The sequence below is a fragment of the Lissotriton helveticus genome, chromosome 10 (genome assembly GCF_964261635.1).
Source record: "Lissotriton helveticus chromosome 10, aLisHel1.1, whole genome shotgun sequence".
Lineage (NCBI taxonomy): Eukaryota > Metazoa > Chordata > Amphibia > Caudata > Salamandridae > Lissotriton > Lissotriton helveticus.
In genome coordinates this window covers 637,067,615-637,093,170 of record NC_136071.1, presented here as the reverse complement: position 1 = coordinate 637,093,170, position 25,556 = coordinate 637,067,615, and the positions used below count along the sequence as shown (strand labels likewise).

General features: G+C 45.3%; 1 protein-coding gene across 2 annotated transcripts in view; it reads left to right on the top strand.

Moving 5' to 3' along the window:
* Positions 1-25,556, top strand: part of GSPT1 (G1 to S phase transition 1) — a 548,341-nt gene that overhangs the window by 137,667 nt on the left and 385,118 nt on the right. For both annotated transcript variants that reach the window (XM_078663168.1, XM_078663169.1), the window contains exons 7-8: positions 18,649-18,829; positions 20,746-20,900. In XM_078663168.1, the coding sequence (XP_078519294.1) occupies positions 18,649-18,829; positions 20,746-20,900 (336 nt within the window). The remainder of the gene's footprint in view (positions 1-18,648; positions 18,830-20,745; positions 20,901-25,556) is intronic.

Here is a 25,556-nt window from a genome sequence, read left to right as displayed (position 1 = left end):
TAAGTGCCGCACAGCACGCCCTGAGCCCCATAATGCCCCTCCGATTTCATATCATTTATTGTAAAATCAAAGGGTCGAAGAAGGAGATTGATGATGGCTGTAGTAGTTCTTGTTCAGAGAGTAGGGAGGTTTGCTCATAACTGATGAGGATTTCCTTGCAAGAGAACTAGGGTTATTGGTGAGTGACTTTCCTTTCTCTTCAAGGGAATCCTCGTCAATAGTTATAAGCGCTGACTATAATATTTTTCCCACAGATAATCCAGACAAATAGAAAAACTCCAACAAACACCTGAAAGGGTTCATCAAAGTATCCTCCCCTACTTGAGTAACTGCTCTAGAATCTGAATCTAGGCAGTGGAAGTGTGAACAGACTTCCCAGGGGACAGCAATACAAATTTCTGAAATAGAGAAACTCCAGAGAAGGGCTAAAGTAGGAGCTTTACCTTGTGTGAATGTGCGTTCGAGGCATGTGGGCTGCTGAATTCATATCCATAGCATAGATCGCCGCCTAGTGTTAGGTCCGGATGATTGCACATTGTTGTCCTAGAAGAGTCTTTGAAGTATCACGAGATAGGTGGCTCCTCCCCTGGACTACAGTGCGTATGGGCATCGACTCCATCCCCAGATTGTTTTTTTCTGCCATTGGGTTCGGATGTGATTTCGTTAACTCCGGTTCGGAATAGATTTAAAACTTTTTCGAGGCCAAAAGGCCTTCTTCGAACCGTCGGTATTGTTTGCGTTCGGTGCCCGACTTGTTCCAACTCATCGAGTAGGATATCCTGGGGGTCGTGTGACTCTTCGGGGATCGAGGCCCAGTCGATGCAGCAAGACTTTCGACGGCATGGAACGGAGTCCGTTCAAGCACTGTCCCGTGTGTGGATCCAAGTACCCACACATCGACGTCCACCCAGTCTGCAACAAATGCCTGTCGCCGGACCACGACGAGGCCAACTGTATGGCCTGTTCCAGGTTTCGATCCAAGAAAACTATCAAGCTTCGGCACGCAGCGCGACTCGAGGCCCGGCGATCAGCTCCAGCACCAGTGGACATCTTCATCAACGCGGAAGCGGACGAGCAAGAGGTTCAACTTCAAGTTTCACCTCCGTCGGTGGTCGTCGACTCCGACTACGAAGCGGATGCCGACGGCCAAGACGTAGAGGAAGTCGTCGACGAGGTAGGGGACGACGATGAGGCCTATGGGGCCATGGAAGATAGCTCGGAGGAAGAGCTATGTCCCGTTCGTACTCTTACTAAGGCTCAGGTCGAGGGATCGCCACATGGCCTTACCCAAGACCTTACACCGAGATCCACGGCCCCGCCTTCCGGCCCGGCTACGGACACTTCAGCGGAGCCGCCATTGTCAAAATCGAAACCGAAACTGAAACCAACGGTGTCGACTAAGACAAAGATGGCCGAGACGCCATCGAAACCGAAGACGTCTGCTCCCCCATCGACGCCGTCGTCTTCGGAGGCCTCGAAGCCGAAGAAAGCTGTCGAGCCACCAACGGCGCCAAACGTGGTGAAGGCGCCAAGCTCAAAAAAGGCCGTCGACTCGGTATCAAGCAAGGCAGTCGAGCCGAAAGCCAAGAAGGCTGTCGAGACTGCATCGGACAAGGCCGTCGAGCCGAAAGCCGGAAGGCCTGTCGAGGCGAAGACTACCAAGGGCGCGGTGCCGAAATCTGGGATCCCGACGCCAAAGGTCAAGGCTGCCGATCCGAAGCCGTCGACGTCTGCGGCCGTGGACAAAGATCGTAGCGCACCGGTAACAGATGCTCCTGCGCCTCGATCAGACAAACAAAAGGCATCGACGATCGGGTCTTCCCCTGGGGGCGGACCGAGGCCATCGGTCGGTTCGACGAAACCATCCGCTTCCTTTACGAAGCAGGTCTCGGACTCCCTCAAGCGACTAAAGGACAAGGCTTCTGCGTCGGAACCGAAGACACCTTCCGCACCGAAGCAAGCTGTCCCGACGCCAAAAACTTCAACGCCGATCCTCTTCACGTTACCGCCTAAGGTGGCACCGAAGGCCTTTGCTCCACGGTCGGTGCCCAAAGACTCGGTAGTGTCTAAGACAACTCCCCCGGCTGGGAGTTTGAAGCATCGACCACCCTCTTTAGAAGAGCAGTCGGAGCATTTCATCGATGCCGACACCGGAAAGCTTATGCTGTACAAGAGGAAGATTACAGCATCGCAGCCTTTGAAGTCATTCACAATTCCTCTAAAGCGCAAAAAGCCTGCACAAGACGCACCTGTCTTAGTTGAGCCACTAGTTTCACAGACTCTAAGAGGTGCAACACCATCACCCACTTATTCTGATGGAGAGGATGAGGGGGAGCAGGATGAGGAGTACAATTTTCCTGCCAATACAGAGCCTGATGAGCAACAGGACTCGTGGGTGGAGGCAGGTGATCAAGGGGATCAGCATGCGGCCCTGGACCCTCAGGTGTACAACGTCAAGACATCTCCCACTGAGGATTCTACGGCATTTCATGCTTTGATTGAGAGGGCAGCTAAGAACCATGATGTTGAAATGCATGCTGACCCTGTGGAGGCTGACTTCCTTTTTGACACTTTCTCCACTGCAGAAAAAACTGTCAAAACTCTTCCAATGCTAAAAGGGGTCCTTAGGCATGCTGCGGGCATTTTCAAAGAACCCACAAGGTCAAGGGTGGTTAACCCTCGAATTGAGAAGAAATACAGACCGGTGCCTGGCGATCCAACATACATAAAAGGCCAGTTGCCGTTGGACTCTTTGGTGTTCTCTAATGCCCGCAAACGGGTGAACTCACAAACCACGGGTGAAGCTCCTCCCCCAGACAAAGAGTCAAAAGTGCTGGAGGCATCAGGGAAGAGAGTAGCAGCTCAGGCGGCCAACATCTGGCGTATCTCAAACACGCAGGCACTATTGGCCAGATACGACAGGGCACACTCCGACACCCTAGAGACCCTGTTGCAACACCTACGAGATCAGTTTAAGGAGGGAGCTGAGAGGCTTGTCCAGGAGGGAAAGCTCATTTCCAACGCTGCTATAAAGTGTGCACTAGACGTTGCGGACACGGCAGCAAGGGCAATCAACACTAGCGATATGTTGAGGCGTCCGGCATGGCTCCGGATCTCCGGGTTCAAGCCTGAGATACAGACTACCATCCTCAACCAGCCGGTGAAACCAGACAGGTTATTTGGTCCAGAGGTGGATACCACCCTGGAAAAAATTAAGAAAGATACTGAGACTGCCAAGTCCATGGGGGCTCTCCAGTCCCCGCAGTTTCGAGGGAACACTTTTCGTCGCTCAGGCAATCGAGGGGTTAACAGAGGCCAGATGTCACAGCAGACGCAGTTCAACAAAGGTGGGGCGCAATCCTCGTACACCAAGCAGAGTAGAGTAGGATACCGGGGAAACCGCTCCAAGGGCAGAGGCAGAGGCAACAACAGTTCCCGTTCCTCTGCCACCAACAAACAGTGACTCCCTGTCACTGCCCCCGACCATCCAACACCTGTCGGGGGGAGGCTCCAGCAGTTCCTGCCAGTCTGGAAGTCCATCACCACAGACAGGTGGGTCAGGAAACTTATCCAGTACGGCTATTGTTTGGAGCTAACATCCACTCCACCCAACATGCCCCCAAGACACCGTCCTATGTCAGCAGAGCATTTGCACTTATTGCAGCAGGAGGTTCTTGCAATGCTGCAAAAAGGCGCAATAGAGCTCGTGCCAGTGGAAGAAGGCACAGGGGTGTATTCCCTGTACTTCTTAATCCCAAAGAAGGACTGGTCACTCAGACCTATTCTGGACCTACGGCCCCTGAACCAGTACATTCTCTCAGAACACTTCCACATGCTAACACTGCAGCAGGTTCTTCCATTGCTAAACCAGGGAGACTTCCTCGCAACCTTAGACCTCAAGGATGCTTACCTTCACATCCCACTCCACCCTTCCCACAGGAAATACCTCAGGTTCACCATCCAAAACAGGCATTACCAATTCAAGGTCCTTCCTTTCGGGGTGACCACAGCCCCCAGAGTGTTCACGAAATGTTGGACGACAGTGGCGGCGCACCTCAGGAAACAGAACGTCCATGTCTACCCTTATCTGGACGACTGGCTTGTTCAAGCAAAGTCAGCCCAGCAGTGCGCATCCGACATGTCCCACACCATTCACCTTCTTCACAGTCTGGGGTTTTCGCTAAACTATCCGAAGTCGCACCTTCAGCCAGCCCATGTGCGGCAGTATTTGGGTGCGACGATAGACACCCTGGCAGCCACGGCTCAGCCAAACGCAGTGAGGATAGGCAACATCCAGTCGCTCATCCAAAAGTTCAGACCTCAACACTCACTTCCTGCAAGAGTGTTCATGCAGTTGATAGGCACGATGGCCTCCTGCATCTTCATAGTCCCGCACGCACGGTTGCATATGCGTCCGCTCCAGGAATGCTTGGCACGTCAGTGGACTCAGGCTCAAGGACAGTTGAAAGACCTAGTGTTGGTGACCGGTCGGGCATTCAGCTCTCTGCATTGGTGGAATCCACACAACCTTTGCAAGGGCCGACCGTTCCAAGAACCTGTGCCACAGATTATCCTGACCACGGACGCATCTCTCCAGGGATGGGGAGCTCATGTGCTCCAATACACGGTGCAGGGACTATGGACGACGCAGCAAAAGATGCACATCAACTACCTAGAACTGATGGCAATCTTCATGGCTCTCCAGTCCTTCAAAGTACATCTGTGCAACAAAGTCGTGTTGATCCGGACGGACAACATAACGGCCATGTACTACATCCAAAAGCAGGGAGGTACACACTCTCCACAGTTGTCATCTGGCTCAGAGCATGTGGAAGTGGGCCATTCAGAGGAACATCTTCCTCATGGCAGAGCACCTCCCGGGCAAGGACAATCAGATGGCGGATCTGCTCAGCAGGTACAGCCACCAGATGCACGAGTGGGAGTTACATCCATCAGTACTCCGCCCGTACTTCCAGCAGTGGGGTCATCCAGAGATAGACCTGTTTGCCACAAGGGAAAACGCAAAATGCCAAAGCTTTGCCGCCAGGTTCCCTCACCCACAGTCGCAGGGCAATGCGATGTGAATGAACTGGTCAGACAGATTTGCGTACGCTTTTCCCCCAGCGCCTCTCATCCCGCTGGTGGCAAGAAAGCTCAAGCAACACTCGATGACGCTCATCCTGGTTGCTCCAACGTGGGCACGCCAACCATGGCACACCACGTTTCTAGAACTCTCCGTGGTGCCGCATCAAAGGCTGCGCCTCACACCCAAGCTCTTGACGCAGAACCATGGCGACATTCAGCATCCAGATCCGCAACAGCTCAATCTGGCGATCTGGCTCCTGAGGTCCTAGAGTTTGGCTACCTCAACCTGCCTCCTGAATGCATGGATATCATACGGGAGGCGAGAAAGCCCACTACCCGAGCTTGCTATGCAGCCAAATGGAAGCGGTTTGTCATTTACTGTTCGGAACACTATCAACCCGCTAGATGCATCCATTCCTAATATCATCTGCTATTTGTTACATCTTTACAAATGCAATCTAGCTTATGCTTCCATTCGGATACACTTATCCGCCATAGCGGCTTATCTTCAGAACAGGCAGCATCTCTCTGTTTTCAGGGTGCCTGCCATTAAAGCATTCCTTGAAGGGCTGAAGCGGGTCATCCCTCCTAGGACCCCGCCAGCTCCTGTGTGGAACCTCAATGTGGTCCTCACCAGATTGATGGGTCCCCCGTTTGAGCCTCTGCATTCATGTGAGATTCAATTCTTGACATGGAAAGTGGCTTTTATCATTGCCATCACGTCTCTACGACGTGTTAGTGAGCTACAGGCGCTCACAGTACAAGAGCCATTTCTACAAATTCATTCTAACAGGGTGGTGCTGCGCACTAACCCTAAGTTTCTTCCTAAGGTGGTGTCGCAGTTTCATGTTAATCAAACCATCGAACTGCCCGCATTCTTTCCTAACCCTGAAACAGTAGCAGAAAGAATGCTCCACACGCTTGATGTCAAACGAGCGTTAATGTACTACATTGAGAGAACCAAAGATTTTAGAAAGACACAACAGCTCTTTGGTGCCTTCTCAGCCCAGCACAAAGGCAACCCTATTTCCAAAGCAGGAATAGCCAGGTGGATCGTTAAGTGTATTTAGATTTGCTATCACAAAGCTAAGCGCACTTTAACGGTCCCCCCCAGGGCCCACTCCACACGCAAGTTGGGGGTCTCCATGGCGTTCCTAGGTAATATTCCTTTGGAAGACATTTGTAGAGCAGCCACATGGTCTACACCACATACGTTCACTAAACATTACTGTGTAGATGTGCATTCCAAGCAGCAGGCAGCTGTAGGACAGGCTGTTCTTAGAACACTTTTTCAGACTTCTGCAGCTGGCACGGGCGGCCGCCATTAATGGAGGGACTGCTATGTATTCTATGCTATAGATATGAATTCAGCAGCCCACATGCCTCGAACTGAATATGCTACTTACCAGTATGCATCTGTTCTTGGCATGTAGGAATGCTGACATCCATATCGCCCGCTCTCTTCCCCGGCGCCCGTAGCGGTTGCAGAATTTTTCTTACATTTACTCGTAGGCATGGCCATCGCTTACACTATTGCACTCTATCTTTGCCGCAATGGCTAAAAACAATCTGGGGATGGAGTCGATGCCCAGGCGCACTGTAGTCCAGGGGAGGAGCCACCTATCTCGTGATACTTCGAAGACTCTTCCAGGACAACAAAGTGCAATCATCCGGACCCAACACTAGGCGGCGATCTATGCTATAGATTTGAATGTCAGCAGCCCTACATGCCAAGAACAGATGCATACTGGTAAGTAGCATATTAATTTAGGTCTACAAGGTATGGGATTTTTAGGTCTCGGGACCGTAGGCTTGGCCGTAGGCCAAGACCGGAAGTCCGGAGATTTATTGTTACTTAGAGTGCAGCAACATCCCGCCTCTCTTTTAGTCTCTCCTCCATTGGCTGGCTTCCTAAATGGAGGCCAGCCATTGGAGGAGAGAGACGTCCCTCCAAAGAAGCTCCGTCTATTTCGGATTTGGGGGCGTACATTTTGCTGTTCTTTCGCCAGTGACGTCACCCGTCACTCAGAACAACAAAACACACGCCCCCAAATGCGAAAATTACCATGCTTTCTCCGAGGCATTTCTGCTTTGCCTCTGAGAAAGACGGTGGTGGTTTCCAGAGCTGCTCTGCTCGTCCCCCCTCCCTCCGCAGCTCTCCTTCGTCCCGCTTCCACCCCCTCCCTCCGCAGCTCTCCTTCGTCCCGCTCCCTCCCTCCGCCCGCAGCTCTCCTTCGTCCCGCCCCCCCCCCTCCCCCCACCCCCCCTCCGTCCGCAGCTCTCCTTCGTCCCACCCCCTCCCACACCAGGCCAACTATTTTCATTAGCAATGAGAGCGGTGCAGATGTGCTGTGAGTGGCCATCCCGCGAGGTCAGGGAGAAAAGTTTACTGGAGGTCACGGAACCTACCTGGAAGGAGAGCAAGACCCGTTTTTATCTCTCCTCAAGCCAGGCTATAGTCACTGGGACAGACGGATGCCGCTTCCGCGAGACACTGCATTAAAACGTCTAACGCCTGAAAAGAAACCATGTGTACTTCTTAAAGTAGTGTAAACAGAGACGCCTGACAGCACTCACTGAGTGGACAAAAGCAGCCTCAGCCACCAACTTTAGAAACCATTGTATTCAGTAAGAACTAAAACTTAATGATGGTGTTGCTCACAACCGCCTCATATTTGGTATCCACAAACGTGACTGCTGAGTTTCAATCAAACACTGTGCAAAGCGGAATGCTGTGCTTCCACATGCTCTCGACCTGCACAAACGCAACGGTGCCCTGGCTGAAACACGCCTTAACAGTAAGCTTCAGATTTACTACAGGAAACTCGTGAAGCGAAGTAAATACGTGCCAGGCATACCTGCACAAACGGCTCCTTGCCCGCCCCTGCACAGTAGATAATTTTGAGGTTGATGGGCATTCTCCGACTCCTCATGGCTGCAACGGAAGCGTTGCTGTCTGCACTACGCTCCTGCTTGTCTGCAGACTACAGTTCGTCGTGCGCGCGGTTTCCTCACTTTCTGAAAGCACTTTATAGGGTGCAACCCGCGTTTAAAAACGATGCTGCCACTACGCAAATAAGTTTCCATTTCCTGCAAAGGGGATTAACTTTCACACAAGATCAAGACCATATTCGGATTGTCAATACACACTTGAATTACTTTCAGACACGCCTCCTCCATTCACGCTCAAGGCACAACAACGGATCTTTAACCCTTTTGTCACTCTCCTGCGAGCATCACTTCTGTATTCGTATATTCTATTATCGGAGCAGCAAAGCATGGGCCATGTAAAGCACACAATTACAGAAGCAGCCCTTTGTTCCGAATTGCTTTCCGATTTCAACATCCTCTCCCTGTGTTTTTAGGGCATGCTGCCAACACCCCCCACCAACTACACAAGCACCACAAAGAAGGCAGAGTATTTCCATGGAAGGGGTCCTTCGAGAGCACAAGACCAACCCAAATAACAAACAAGAACCCCTGGATTAACCACTGACCTGGAGTTCGAAAGTGGAGGGCTTCTCGTCCGAAAGCGCTCCTACCCCTCATCGGGGATAGTAAGCACTATATAAAAGACCTCACAGCCTGTGCATCCGCATCCCTCACTAAAAGCGCATTCCTCTAGGTCAACAGTCTACAACCTTTTATACCTGGGACCACTCGAGCTAAAAAGAAAAACGGAGCTAAAAAAAATCAAAGACCATTGAATAAACTTTATATTCAGGGGTGCGCAAACCAAAACGCTGCCCAAATCATTGTGTTACAGCACTAGTAGCAGCAGTATACAATGCTTCCCTCACATACATTTAGTAACCACAGCACAGGCAAGAGTGGCGCAAACTTAAAAATACACAAAGTGCAGAGGACACAAGCTGCCACAATGCACGCTCTCCCTCAAATAGCGCTTTAAGTGGAATGAAAAAAAATGAGGGCCTGTAAAAGGGATATAGTCTAACAAGAACCCTTCTGAATAGGTGTGGCCTATGTCACTCGGAGCGAAGTTAAATACATTATATTTAAAGCAATTAGTACACATGTACAGGTGAACTAGTATTTTATTACAGCATTGTTTAGTGCTGAAGCACTTATCCACATTGGTAGCACGCTACACCCTGTGGGTGAAGTGGCATCTGGTGAATTTTTAAAGTGATGGGACATAAAAGTTGGGGAAGAGCAAACCAAACAAGCCTGACTGAGAAAACGGTGGTCGGTGGGAGGAGGAGTTTCCTTCCAAGAAACATTTGGGGGAAAAAGTGGTAAATATGAGAAAGCAAAAATGTTTATGAAGCAATTTTGAACATGTAGTCTTGAAATATTCAAACCCATTAAAACAGTCTCATGGCATGTCAACTGATCTGCCTGCAACACATTTGAACATGTTGACTTGGGGGGATAACATTGTTTACTCCCTGGTGACACCAATGCCAATAGTCCGATCAAAACTTCCTTGGAATTACTCGTGGTCAAATAGGACGTGAACTCGTGGTCTCGGGACCGTAGGCTTGGCCGTAGGCCAAGACCGGAAGTTTGGAGATTTATTGTTACTTAGAGTGCAGCAACATCCCGCCTCTCTTTTCGTCTCTCCTCCATTGGCTGGCTTCCTAAATGGAGGCCAGCCATTGGAGGAGAGAGCCGTCCCTCCAAAGAAGCTCCGTCTTTTTCGGATTTGGGGGCGTACATTTTGCTGTTCTTTCGCCAGTGACGTCACCTGTCACTCAGAACAACAAAACACACGCCCCCCGAATGCGAAAATTACAATGCTTTCTCCGAGGCATTTCTGCTTTGCCTCTGAGAAAGACGGTGGTGGTTTCCAGAGCTGCTCTGCTCGTCCCCCCTCCCTCCGCAGCTCTGCTTCGTCCCGCTCCCACCCCCCTCCCTCCGCCCGTAGCTCTCCTTCGTCCCGCTCCCACCCCCACCCTCCGCCCGCAGCTCTCCTTCGTCCCGCTCCCCCCTTCCCTCCGCCCGCAGCTCTCCTTCGTCCCGCTCCCCTCCCACACCAGGCCAACTATTTTCATTAGCAATGAGAGCGGTGCAGATGTGCTGTCTGAGTGACCATCCCGCGAGGTCAGGGAGAAAAGTTTACTGGAGGTCACGGAACCTACCTGGAAGGAGAGCAAGACCCGTTTTATCTCTCCTCAACCCTGGTTTGTTTGGGATTCTAGCAGCGTCTACAATTAGACGGCTGCCATTCTGTTACCGGTAATTGGATGCGGAGCAGCGCTCTGACCGAGACATCTCCACGCCACATCGAGGAAAGATCCCTCTCGCTCCTTACCGGGAGTGGTGCCGTGCTCGAGACGTCTCTACACCTCATAAGGTACTTCTGCTCCGCTCTTTCCCTGAAGCGGCGCGCTGCCCGCGGCGTCGCTACAACATGTCATGGAAATCTCTTTCCACTCTCTCCCTGAAGGAGAAACTCCTTGCCTTAGATCGTGGACTCTGGATTCAAAGAGAGCTTGGTCCGAGTAGCGTTCTCTACGCTGACTCGGCAGGAAAAGACAGAATTACAGAAAGTGTCACAGCCCTGGAATCGCGTTGTGTACACACTCCTTTATTTCTTTTCAATCACGTTGTGAAAGCGGTGCTTCTATTTTGCAAACACTTTTTTTGATGATACAATCTCATGCAGTAAAGCACTTTACAAATTCCTATATAAATAGACCATACGTTCACTTAAAGCAGTTTCAGTCCGCCGCACGCTCTAGCTTGGGGGCTGACTTCTAAAACAGTGAAAACAACCCCCCCAAGATTCGCACTCCCCCATTTTAGCCCCATTTTTGTGGTGAATACGGCATAAGTAAAACTTGTAGGATTTATCGAAGCTGCTCTGGGAACGTCGAGAGAAGACAAATTGTCACTGTGCAGTTTGGCATCAGACCGCAGACCTTGCAAAACCCACAGCCCGGGAGGCTACCAAGCACAATGTAGCATTTAAATATAACTTGTGACGTAATTTAAAGGTGCCTACTCGTTATTCTGATGCAATAGTACTGAATGCCAGAACATATAAACATGCAAGGTTCTTGGATCCATAGGTATGCTATTTTATTTTTTCAGCTGTCTTTTTTTTTTTTCCCCTGCAGATTCAAAATGCTACGATGAATGAGTTACCTTGCATCATGAGCATTCAGTGCTTATTAGTCATTCATTTCAAAGGACATTGCCAGGTGGTGCTCATCTGGAAAGTAATAATAAAACCAGCATTGGCTGGGACTTAACCTTGTATTTACCACATGTGGTTCTCTTAACACCTTGTCTGAAAAGCTACCCCCCCCCCCCACCCCGCTCCTAGAATGCTAAGCCCTTTTTTCACTATTTGGTGTAGTTTACACATAGGTCTCTCTGCTAATGCAATAGGTAACACATATCCAAAATATTCCGCTAGTGCCAACAAATTACAATGCCATTTATTTAGGGTAAAAAAACAAACCAATACCAATAGCTCTACCTATAATATTGCCGAGACCATTGCATTGTAAATGCTTGTTTGCTACCTGCTATGTAAGTAACGTATAATGAACTATGCATCAAGAAATTGACTGTTTTGTAGACAGGAAACCTTTTTTACTAGACTGTAATTTATGGAAGGACCTGCAGATTCTTATATTTTGTTTTGTCTAGATATAATTTTGAAACGCTTTACAATGTAATGAAAATAAAGATCTCTGAGCTGGAGTTGTTGGGTTTTGAAAAAAAACTTTGGCATATGTATTATCCGGTTATTATGAAAGTCTGAAGGCACCTTAGGAAGAAAACTGGAGTGGGCTCCCATCACCCTTCTGATTGCGGAATACTGTGTATGGTTCAGTAGCGCACAATGCTTGACTTTCACGAACTGCACACAGGTGTCATAGTAACCAAGAAGGTAGCCTTTCAAGTAATTTGTTGTATGGATTTTTTGTGAATGGGTTTGAAGGGGAGTGGGGCATTAAATTAGAACAATTTTAGGTTCCCTTGGAGGCTAAGGAGACTTAACATTAATACATTCTAAGAACTCCTTAAACATAGGAATTCTAAAAGAGGTTTCTGAAGGAGATCTCCAATAGGCATTTATAGCAATAAAGTTTACTTTATTAGATTGTAAATTTGTCCTTCCTAAGTGAAGTAATTTTTCCTTCCTATGCCTTTCAAAACTGAAGTATGTAGGATTGAAACCATATTGGACAAAGTGAAACCCGGTTCCTTCTACTTATTCTACCAAAATGAGCACAGTAAAATAAATAAATGAACTGGCTTTATGCAAACGTTAGCTATTTTCAGTGCTGAACAACTTCATACTAAGAAATTTTATAAAAATAAAATGTAGAAGTGCATATTGCTTTACAAGTCAATTTTGTGTTCGAGCCATGTGTGGCTGTATATACGAAACATGTTGCAGTGACAGCCTTTGCTTGAACCAGTTCCACAGACAATCGTTACAACGTATGCCTCCCTTAAAGGTTGAGGCGCACACTTAAAAAAATCTGACTGTCCTGGGTCAGTGGAAAGCCAAGTACAAGGGCCTCAACATCAACTACCTGGAACTTCTAGCTGTTCACCTAGTGTTAAAGGCTTTCTTTCGTCACCGGATAGACACGGTTCTTCTTTTCCGGACTGACACTGTGACTGCCATGTATTACCTGCTGCCTACAACTGTCTCAGCTATCCCAGAGCCTTTGGCGTTGTTCCCTCTGGCACAAAATGTATTTGCTTTTTGAGTCTCTTCTTGGGGATGGACACTGATTTTTGCCTGTAACCTCAGCAAGATGCTGCAACAAGTCCACAAGTGAAAACTCCACCGCAAGTCTTCTCAGCTACTTTCATAGATTGGACCTGGTCGCATCAACAGATATGCAAATGCCCAAATTTCTCCTCGAGATTCCCACACCCATAGTCCAGTTGCAATGCACTATGGATAAACTGGTCAGGGATATTTCCCTATACTTTTCCTCCTCTCCCTCTTCTTCACTTTGTGGTTCGGAGGCTTCGGCTGACATCCCAAACGCATATTCCATCATTTAGATACAACTTTATTGTTTCTGGTAATTGTCTTTCAAACCTTTGCGCTCCACAGTATAAACCTTAATTTTCAAAAAATGTAGGGAGTTTAGTTTAAACTAGTGATAAATTATTCATCATAACCTATCCCCTATGTTCCCTTTTCCAGTCTATATAGTGTTGCCGGTTAGCCATTAAGCCAAAACAAAAACCCTTTTTCCTTTAAAGGGAAAGTTTTCCCTCTGTTGGTTAATTGGCATTCATATAAAAAGGTTTAAGAATTCCCCCCCCCCCTTTTTTAGGTCTCGCCTATGTAGCGTGCATGCGCTGTTTAGGAGGGCATTTAGCCGTCGCTCTGCTCATTTTCAAGCACACACTCGTGCTTGTGGCTGCATCCACCTTGCGGGAGCGATCTGCAGCGTGCATGCTAATCGGCTGCTGTTGCTCGCGCAAGGCGGATGGTGCCACAAGCACCAGTGTGCTTGAAAACAGCTGCTTCGGATGGATAAATCTGCCATTGGATTCCTCACCTTGTGAATATCCCCTGTGCCAGCAACATCCGGAAACTTTTGTAGCTCTCCACGCCGACGAGGACGTAGACGATGTCACAAAGGCACGACTCCGCTCGTGACCTCGCTGACGTCACTGGATCCATAAGAGCCTCGTCGGCGTGATGACGTCCGTTCCCTTTTTTCCGTGCCGTCTACTCCAACGGTTTTTGGGACTCTCCGTAGCTTGTTACTTTGTGTTTCCAGTTGTATCCTGTTCTCTCTTTCTCTCTTCTCAAAGATGTCGTTGAAAATCAGGATTTAAGCCTTGCAGGGAGTGCGGTGGACAGATGTCCATAACTGATCCACACGACGATTGTGTATGGTATTTGTCATCGGACCATGATGTCGAGGTTTGTACTTCTGGCAGGAAGATGGACCCGAAGGCTCTTGAAAAAAAGGTAAGCCAAGCTGTTGATGGCGAAGGTGCGTAAAGATAAGAGCGGTCGGAGGAAATCGAAGGCCAGGTAGAGGTAGAGGTAGAGGTAGAGGTTGGGATCGGAGTCTAAGTCGACGTCTGGTCATGTTTCGAAGTCCAAGAAACATAAGAGTAGTAGTCATGGCTCTGGGCGCCGATTGGAGGAAGCTCAGTCATCTACCTCGAAGGATCATCGACGTCGGAAGGACTATATATCTCCCTCTCCATCCCCGGTGAGAGTTGCTGCTCCTGTGGTTTCACCGGTGCAGTCTGCGGAGCAGTCACCAGCGCCGAATACTTCTCCATCTTTGGAGCACTCTTTGGTTCCGGTGGAAGAGGTGCTTGTACCCGAAAGGCCATCGACTCCGGTGGATACAATGTCGGCGCCGGCAGTGTATCCGAAAGGAAGAGCGGTGCACAAGCGCACTCTTTCCAGAGGGATTATCTTGTCCATCAAGATCTGCTACGCCCTGGCTGGTAAGGAACCTCCAGAGGGTATAAGAGTTCACTCTACTACAGCAAAGTCTTCTACTTCTGCTTTGTCTAGGGATGTACCTGTAGAGGACATTTGTAGAGCGTCAACTTGGGCCTCCCTCCACACTTTTGTGAAGCATTGCTGCTTAGATTCTGAAGTTAGGAGGGATGGCCATTTTGCACGTTCTGTCCTTCAGGATTTCTTGGTATAGGGGAGTGGACACCCTCCTCCGGGAGAGGGGACTGCTGTGGGATTCTATTCACAAGGTGAGTAATCCTTTTGGTAACGCTTTTTCTGGTGGTTACAGTATCTGCCTGTGTATTCCTCACTGACCCACCCGCCTCCCAGTTTGTCCACTCTTCTAAACCTGCAATCTTGTTATGTTATGGTTGTTTCTTCCAATGGAAATGTTTGATTGTTTATGCTTTTTGCATTGATTTCACACTGTCTTGGTTTGATTACTGTGTATACTGTACCTATTTATGTCGGTCTGTCAGTGTGCCTCGGGGGCACAGAAAAAAGGGCAGAACTGACGTCATCACGCCGACTAGGCTCTCTTATGGATCCAGTGACGTCCGCGAGGTCTCTAGCGGAGTCGTGCCTTTGTGACGTCGTCTACGTCCTCGCCGGCGTGGAGAGCTACAAAAGTTTCCGGATGTTGCTTGCGCAGGGAATATTCACAAGGTGAGGAATCCACAGGCAGATACTGTATCCACCAGAAAAAGCGTTACAGAAGGTAAGTAACTTGTTCTTTAGTCATTCCCTCGTGCACGGCTCTCCCTCCCTCATTCACTCTGTCTCCCAAGTGCGCGGGCTCTATTTGTTTACTTTTGCTATAATTGCGGCACTCGCGCTTTACTTTAACAAGGTTAAAGGTATTTTTTTCCTCTTTAACAACAATATCTGTAATCTTCAGTGAGAGCATTGGCATCTGAAACTGTACACTAGGCTACTCATTGCAAGTGATAGTATTTTAACCTGTGCAGTAACTTGTGAAGGAACTCTGCTACTCAATTATAGGTAGCCTGGTGTCCCCTAAACAGGAATTCCTGGATCTGCAAGTTTTGAGCCAAGAAATTCTGAACACCGGACCTGCTTTCACCAGGTGTCGATGTGCAGCCAGTAGAACTGCGGCAGCAACAGGGATGAGCACCCCCCGACTCCATTGCATCCCTGGGTGTGAACCCTAGATTGAGTTAGCACTCTTGGGTGGGAAATTCTTTGAAAACCAAGCATTCTATTCCAGTGAAAAGGAGATCTTAAGCCAGCTTTGGCTACTGCATGACTTGCAGTTCATCACTAAGCATGGGCAAATGCATCTTCCTCAAGCAATGGAAATTTCCAGATAGTCCGTACAAAGAAACAGTAATCCTCTTCATTAGTAAAATGAGATCATATTGGCACGGTTGAGAACGCTAACAAGAAATACGAATTCTTTCCACCCTGGGTTCAACTTTGAAACGCAGCTACAAGTCTGTGAACAGAACACCGTTGGCATTGTTCCTAATAATTCTCACAGGAAGGTCGAGCTCTCAATTACATTTTACGATTTCTAATGTTAACCCTGCTGTGTGCTTGTGTACTGTAGTGGTGCTGGCATGTGACCTAAACAAGTTGGGGTCGACTAGGTTGCTTTCATGCAGACTAGATGTTCAGAGTGTTGGCATACAATACTTTTATCACAGTCTGGCACAGGACATGACTGCCTCAACCACTGTCATCCTTTAAGAAGAACAAGCCCAGGCTAATGGCAGAACCAGGGGCTGAGTGAATCCCTGCACAGACAACACAGGGGAACAGACAATGTTCTCCCAGTTCAACCCTGCCCTAACAACATGCCCCCTTTCTCTCACCGGCCTTCTCACGGACATCTTCTGCCTGTTCAGAGCAGGAGGAAAATGGCAGCATATTTCTCCCTGGAATTTCTTTTTTGGGAGAAGGGCACATCATTTTCATTCATCTTTGTACCCCACATTCCTCCCTTTTCCAGGGAGGTTCTTTATTATCAACAAATTTTAAATATAAGGTTTTCATCAAACTGGTAATTTAACATGGTGACTTTTAATGTCAATAAATTGATTTTCTTTGAGTCTCTATGCAAGTGGTTCCATTACTTAGTAAACAGCAGAAGTTATGGCAAGTAACCTTGCCATGTACCCCAGTGCAATCGAAGAGGCATCACCCTAAAACCATGACCACCACCATCGCTGTTGAGTCTTCAAAGAAAATTTCTACCAATCTGGGAATCCTTGTAGTTCTAACAGTGTAGTCTGTTTTCCCGCAGTTGTGGTACTTGGAAACACAATAATCCACAATAACCTAAGTTTGTCATAATGACATATCAATGTCTATGCTTAAAACATAATTCCCCTGAAAGAATCCACAACCAGAAAAAGCCATTTTGTTATATAAGTATTTTCCTCTTTAGTAATCGTTCACAATTTTAAATTCCAAAGAAAATGACATAATTAGATTGAGGCGCGTACATTACATTGAACAGAGATCCTATTCTTGCTGTAGACACTGATCCTGTTTTGTATAAGATATTTATTTATGATTTGATTAAAATTATTACATCACAACACGCATAAGTATGAATAAAAATAATGACATCGAGCAAGACCCAAACATCACAATGCATAGGTTCATTGACCCCCTACCCCCCCCCCCCCACACCAAACACCAAAAATGAATTACTTGCTTGATCGCCCCATTCTGATTTGTTCATTTCCCATCTCCCTATCATCTATTTACCCCATTATCATATCAGGGCCTGCTAATTGCCACAAGGGCAAAAAGTGCTCTCTGCATAAACTGCTCATACGGGCGCGCCAAAGGCAAGCCAGTCGTTGCCCGGATCACATCAAGCGCCAGCCACGCTAGCCTATTTCTTAAAGCCCAGGCTGTTAAGTGGTCCAGAGAAGCCGTCCTTTCTATAATACCACGCCTACTCACCCTGTGGCGAGGAGCTCAGATTTTAGTCTAGTGACAGGGGCTACCAGTCATTGAGTTGCAAATCATCGGAGAAAAGGAGGAACTTAAGTTACGAAGGAAGCCTTTGGGTCCGCTCCTCAAGCCACCATGCTGTTGCTTACAGGTAATCTCGACTTTATTGGCTTTAATTAGTGGGTCTCTAATCCCCTGGACATGCTGGCCCCTTTAAAAACTGTTGTAGCCAAGAGAGCTAAGCCCTCTGCCCAACTTCGAGCAGAGAAAAGCTGCAAGAGGCGGGAGCACAGCTGGGGAATGTCTTAAGATCCCTCAGCAAAAATCACCTATGAGGAGGCCCTTGAAAAAAATTTCACAAGCTGATGAGACATACGATGAGAGATCACTTCTCGAAGCGTATCAAGAATGCAGGGAACTCCTCTAAAGAAATGTTTAATATTGTAAAATCTGTTACCATGCTGCAAGTGACCAGTGCCTTTCGTCCTACCCCCACCCCCCCTTGCCATTCCGCCCTCTGCACTAGCCTCTCTGATTTCTTTGGATGTCGCATGTCTTTGGGGCTGAGCAGATTTGCACATATGGTGACTCGCTGAATACAACCAGCATTTCAATGCAATAGGTCTTGTATTTTTGAAACTTTGACCTTTTATTATTGTAAATGACAATGCTTTTTATAATTGCATTTTTTAATCACATAAATAAAAGGCATTGTCACTTACAATGCCAATGGCTCAAAACCTTGCAAATGCGAGACCTATTGCATTGCAAATGCGTGTTTTGATTAGTTTTTGTAGTCTGATGTTGAAACTGTACTTTAGTAGTGAAACTTTGTCAAAGAAGCAAAGAAAGAGGATGCATTGCCTGGCTAAACATTGCTTTGCAGGAGAAAGACTAAGTTACATTTATGTGACTGATTTATTTTCAGGGGTTTCTCTCGATCTCCTAGCTAAGAAATTGGATTGATAAAGAATCCCATGTTCATAGATATCAAAGTTTTATTTGTTATATAAAAAACATACTTGTGAAGAAACTACATATGAAATAAACTAAGCCCTTTTGAAGTCTTTCTATTGTTCAGAGCACTTGCTGTATATTACTTGTGGGAAATGAAATTTAGCTACACAAAGATTAACAAATGCCTTAATGATTCTAAAAATCTATTTGATATATTTCTACTTCCTTGTTTTCTATTTTAGGTACCTTTCGTGGGCCTTAGACACAAACCAGGAAGAAAGAGATAAAGGTAAAACTGTAGAAGTGGGACGGGCTTATTTTGAAACTGAGAAGAAGCATTTCACTATCCTAGATGCTCCAGGACACAAGAGCTTTGTTCCGAACATGATAGGTGGTGCTTCCCAAGCTGATCTCGCTGTTCTGGTAAGAAAGAATTTCTAATTTTACTCATACTATATTGCTATTTGTGTGCAATCTGGCTGATAATTTTGTATTAGGTAATGTGATGTTATGTGGCAATTTATTTATATCACAATCTATGAGTGAATAGAGGTTATTGAGGTTCTGTGTTTGTCATTTCAAGAATCTATTTTTGGGGTGGCAACTTTCACCTGCGTTAGTGTTTTTAGACATTTCATGCTAGTTTGTTTTTGCCTAATCTGAAGCAGCCTGCTGCACAGCTGTTTAAAAAGCAAGGTGAGGGTGTAATCCTTGATTTGAAAATGTATGCTACTAAAATCATTATAGCCGATTTCACGGTTCACTCTTCTGCAGTTTAATAAGTTGAGTGAGTTTCAAAATACCTAGAACGTGCTAGAATTGGTGTTGTTCAGAAGTAGGTTTAGTGTAACGCCTTCAGTTTGGCCCAGAATGTGTACTATGATGTGATGCTTTGAGGTTTCTCGACCAGTTAAAGCCCATTTTTGTTATTTAAAAAGTACCTTGGTACTTGCATGCATGCATGCATGCATGCATGCATCTTGCATAAAGAAACACCTTCACCTTTTTCATCATATTTTTCCAACTAGTGAAAAGTGGGACCTGCTTTGTGAAAATTGTCTACTCCATTTGCTCTGAATGACCTTTTTTATTTTCCTTTGTGGCTTTCTCTTAAACCCCATCCCCTACCCGTTTCTCAATACTGCAGTATGAGGGTAAGCGTTGTTCTTTTAGCATACTGTCGGTACTCTCCTACTAAAAAAGTGGGTCTCTGACATCCTTTTTCTGGAAAATAGCATATGGTGAAAATACAGAGGAGGCTGAATGTTTTTCTTGAGTTATGAAAACGAATTAAAGATAGAAGCTTGAAGTGCATGGAGTGATACCCAGTCTTAAAGGTTATGTCTGTGTCCCCTTGCGAGACCATTTCTGTGTGACTAGATCACTTCCGTGCGAAGTTCTTAAGTTATACTAAAAAGTTATTATTGATAAATGTTTTCAAAGCTGACCATGCTCCAGCTAGAGTTACAGATTTTTCTGTTCTGAGCCAAAGGAAGTTTAGCTAAGCTTCTGCTCTGCCAATAGAGTAGTCCTTTTGACAAAAATTACCTTTTCTATAAACCAATTTTAAGCTTCCTTCTCAAGGATTATCTTGTGCCAAACTAACCCAATTCCAAGGTTACTAGCAGTATTCTCCTGAATCTTTTTCAGAACCTTTCTTTTTAGGGGGTGTTTTTCCACCTAAAACCCTAATAAGCTAGAAAAAAACAACCCCAAACTGAGAACGCAGAACAGCGATGGCTGGTATTCTATATGGGAAATTTCAAACATGATATATGCATACATAATTGGTCCAGAACTCTTCAGTTTTTCATACAATCAGCTTAATCTTGCAGTCATACAGACCTATTAGTTGAGTACTTATCTGTGTAAGCAACAGCAAAAATGAATGGAGAATGCTGGTGGTTCTACTGTTTTATTACATTGGAACTTTGGTATGTTCCATGTTCTTTAAAGGGGCTGCTGAATAGTGGTGGCATGAAAGGAGAATAGGATATTAATGTCCAATCTTGTCATAAAATTCAATTTGTTTACTAACCATGTATTTGGTGAGCTTTGGTCTTGGTTTTGTTCACTTGAACTTTTTCAGGAAAAGTAGCTGATTAAAATGTGTATGAAGCATAACCGGATCCTGCAATAGGCAGCCATTAGCTAAGCATATGTTTTGTACAGTGCTTAACTGTAATTACGGTTCTTATTGAATGAAGGCACAAGAGTTAACTGCGTAGGTAATAGATTAGTGAGTATAGTAGGTTTTCACAAGTTAATGTCATTTAGTAACCAATTTATTAACTGTCAAGTTGAAGAAAGTTGAATACTGTTTTGTTTCCTTAATTTAGGTAATATCTGCGAGAAAAGGCGAATTTGAAACTGGATTTGAGAAAGGTGGACAGACCAGAGAACATGCCATGCTGGCAAAAACAGCGGGTGTGAAACATTTAATAGTTCTTGTAAATAAAATGGATGATCCAACTGTAAACTGGAGCCTTGATAGGTATGTTTTGTTCTGTTAATTTATTTTTGCTTCGTTTTGTATAACCTGCAAGCGACCAGTTGTGGTCCTCCAGAGGATGTTCTCTAGTAATCTGGTCTACTTGTCTATTAGACTCTTAGACAGCCATTCATTTAATAGAAATGTTGTCTTTAATTGTTCCTTAACCCCTTCGCTGCTGGGCCGTTTCCGCCGCTGTGCGGTGAACAAAAGAACAGGGCGGGGACGTGACGAACCCCAGCCGTCCTCAGCACACGAGCACCGTGGAGCGTGACGGCTGGGGTTCGTCACCAGCATGCAAGGGGTTAATTTGTGCTTTAATTTAATCTTGCTCAACAGATCAGAAGTTAATGTTTTGTTCCTCTTGTCTCCTTCTGCCAGCTTGAGTTGGGGTTTTTTAGTCTGTTTTTTCATATTTTTTTTTACCTTGGAATTCAACTTAATTTGTATGTTTACATGTCCATTTATTTGTGCACATAAGTTCATGGATACTTGCTTTTTATTACCGAGTTATCTGGCAATTAATTTAAACTGCATTTCAGCAAGTATTGAACAGTGGAAAAACAAAGTTGACGCAAATAAATGTTTGATTTGTTAAATATCTTAGAGTAAAAAAATACTTGTTTGGGGACAGAGGAATTTTCTATAGAGAAGAACCCAAGGGTTCGGGGAGAGTGAAGATCATACGTGTAACCCGTGCCAGTGCATTAAAATTTAAAAAAGGCAGTGGAACCTGTTGAAGGTCGCTCTCAGCCTACTCAGTCTGGAACATGTTTTTTAATAAAAAGCAAAGAAATTACCATACTTATTGTTTAGGTTGTTAACCATAACAATATTCCGAAAAAATTTATTTCCAATCCATTAAATCATTAAATTATTTTCGTATCTTTTTAAAACAATCAAAGTGGAACATATTACTATATCATAAAAGTAGTCTTCAATATTGATGTCACATCAGATCCCAATCTTAGTACAGTTAAAACACTGGGAATTGCTTTTGTAACTAAGGGCTTAGATAAGAGATAGACTTAATCATCCATGGATTGAGTCATAGCTTTCAAGGGCAAACGTAGTCATTATTCCGTGGATCACGGAGAGGCATGTTTTTCCTTGGTGCGTATTGTCTTTTCGTAAAGTATCAAAAACGTCATCTTACAGGCGTGGGACCGCTTGGCTAATTTACTTTTGTCTTATAGTAGTGAGTGGAGTTTGGCCATTTTGTTATCCCCCTACATATAACTGGGAAAGGGGTATTCTGCACCCAGAGTGGTCTTTGTTCCTCCAGTGCTGTTTTCAAGAATTTGATGGGGGAGCTTCTTCCTGTGACTGCCACAAGGCGTCATGTAAGACATTAGATCAATTTAATCAGATTTTATACCAGGTTTTAATAGCGACAGATCTTCTCCCAATCTCTTGTTGAATAAGACCAAATTCCAATCACAGCTGTGCCGAGGATGCATTCTGAGGTAGACTAAACTTTTTTGTACATTTTCATTTGTAGATAATCAGTTTTGCATCTTTACCATTTAAAACAGTGCTTACATAGGCTACCGTCGGCAATAATTTAGCGACCATAACTGCCAAAATCACTTAAATATGGACCCCTTAATTTTTTTGCCAGGGCAAAAAATGCATAGATTAAGCCATTTCCTTTTCTTATGAAGATCTGGTTTATGAAATTGGAAGTTTAATCTATTATCTATTTACAGCCCCAGCTTAATATTAATAGGGTGTTGGAGTCCCGGCCATTTCCTAATAGATATGGTTTTTGATTTTGTGATGTTAATTTCCAAGGCATTGTCCTTAGCAAAAGGTGATAATTCAATTAGTGTTTTTTAGGCCAACTCTTGTTAGGCTGAGCGAAACTGTCATCCGCATTAAAAAGATGCGTTATGGAAAATGGGCCCAGGCGTGGTGGATGGGAATTAACCGGATTTAATCTTGGTGAGAGATCCGCCATAAATAGATTGAATAGATAAGGAGGTAATACACAGCCTTGCTTTAGTCCTATCTCTGTCTGTATTTCCCTTTGGCAGTCTCGAGCCATTTGCTATTTTTATACGGATCCACGTGCCCTTATACAGTTGTATTATGGCACTTTAATTTGCTCCACAACAAACTGTGATCTACATGTTCAAACGCTGCTTTAAAATCTATCAATCCATCATAGTTGCTATTATGGCCAGGGCCAGTATGTTTGTTTTTGTACGAAACTCTTTACGGAACCCTGTTTCGTTGAGTGGGATCAACTTGTTGTTGGACCATTCCACCAGATCCTCCAGGATCAATGGTGCATGGTATTTGGCTTCAACGTCAGTAAGTGCAATTAGCCTGTAGTTTGCCGGATCCGACCTGTCGCAACCCCCCACCCCCCGAATATAGGGTTAATTGTTGACCTTACCAACTCATGGGAAAAGTGTCCGTTGCCCCTTTCTCATTACATAGTCCTGATAACAGGATCTCCCAATTGTCTTGAATCACTCCTGAAGATGGCTTGAGGGATGCCATTAGGCCCAGAAGCCCCATCCCTTCGTCCTGATTTTATTATTTTAGATGCCTTTTCAACCGCAAAGCATTGGCTTTCCAGGGCTATTGGGTAGTCTAAGGTTTTGCTCGGTTATCTAATGTTTATTGAAAACTTGGGCGCCAAACATTGTGGCTGTTATCCATCTCTTGGTTAAATATTCTGTAGCTCCTTTGAATGTTTTACTTAGGTGGGCTACCCAAGCTACTCAGTCACGCATGCCTTATTTCTAATTTGCGGTGCTCTAGTTTTTCCGTTTATTATTTCCCAAAAGACTTGTTTTTTTATCCTCCCAGAATTGCTTTTTTTATAGCTTACAAGACTTTCTACGTTATTCCGAGTGTTTTTGAAGCATTAAGGGTCCTGTTCTATCTAACCCCTCTATTTTTTTAATGTGAAGGCTTTTCTTGAGAGGCTTGAAGTATGCTTATTCATTGTTTTCCGTGCATACATTTGTGTGTGTGTGTGTGTGTGTGTGTGGGGGGGGGGGAGGAGAATATATCTTTGATTTTACCGTTTAGTGATCTCAGGCCTAGGTGTTCAAGGGCCGGAACAGTTTTTTTTGCCCATTCTAATCCTGTTTTGCTGCTGAGGATGATTGTGGCGGCACTGACCAGAACACATTTTGGGCTACTAATTGCTTGTCTTCTGGGGTGTAAATTAGATTGAAGTTAAAACGACCTGTTATTTTCCAGGCTAGGTTCTCAAATTTAATATAATCTAATTTATCATATTGTGACCGTTTTTTCCTTGCATTCAGATGCATATAGACTTTTATTAATATGGTTGTTGTTGTCGGGTGGTTAGACCATAGATCCAATTTAATTATTTGTATGTCTGATCTTCGAAGCTGTTCTGACCCGATGCTCTGTGCTGGATGCATATATGCTGCGAGGCAGCCTTTTGCTCTCCCATACTGACGTGTATTTATGGGATTTACATAATGGAGTGTGTAATTGTCCACTTTCTTTATCTTGATCAGTCAAGTCTCTTGGACACTATCTCATAGTTCCAATCTGTTGGAGGGATAGTGTCCTGTATTTCTTTTTTTGCCTCTGCAATGTTCCAAGATAAACACTTTAAAGAGTCATTAAGGATGCTTTTTCTTCGTATAGAAGTCACTCCCTTTTAGGGGCATTAAAAGAGGAGGCTATTAGTCTCCATTTGTTTGAGTCCTGTTCCTGTGTTTGTCCTTATTTTTCTTTTTTTTTCTTGGTATCACCTGCTTTTCCTCTGGCATTTTGTAGCACTGACTATACTGGAGCATTTTCTAAATCTAAGCTATGCCTCCTAGATGGCTTTGTTAGAGGTAAAGCCTAGCGTGGCCTTGAAAGTTTAGCAAGTGTAATGCCCCATGCTTGAAATTGTTGCCTGGTGTTTGTAAATCCGCAATTTCCTCATTTCTCCAGGTTGAGGGGGTATTTTCCATCTGATTATCTTCTTGGGAATTAATTTGATTGAAAACAAGTCTGTTGGTGTGAGGTGTTTTAGTGCAGGAATTTCAGCAATTAGTCTCATTATGTTTACTCTGAGAATCCTGTGAGATTTAGGTTTTTGGTATGATCTGATTGCTCAGGCTAACATCTTGGTTTATATCAATTGTTGATATGGGTCGCGAATGTTGCCCCACCTCTTGGGTTTGTCCCTACTTCACTGTCCTTAGGTAAATTTACTTTTATTACAATCTGTTCGTTCTGGGCGTCTTCTGCTTGTAAATTCATGCTGGACTTCCTCATGCCCATATTTATTCTGATTATCTTTATTTGTTGTAGTTATTGTTTGTGTAGCAACTGAGCGCTCCAATATACGTTTGTTTTGATCTTCCCTTGTTTTTTAGTTGGACGTTTTCTGTAGTTGTATTTAGATGTATGTGGTCCCTTCCTTTCTCTTCTTGGTTCTCGCTTGAGTTGAATGGCAGAATTCCTTGTTTTTCTCTCCAATTGCTTGTTTTCATTTGTTATGCTTTGCATCTGTGCTATCTCATGATTGGTTTCCATTGTGTTCATTGATTCATCAGTTCGTGGGCTAAGGTTTAATGAGTTCCACTGTGAAAGTTGTTTTTAGATTACCTCGTTCTCATCTTTCATCACTAGGTTTGTGTGTTTGGTGTTACTAATGCTGGTTCTTTGTTTGTT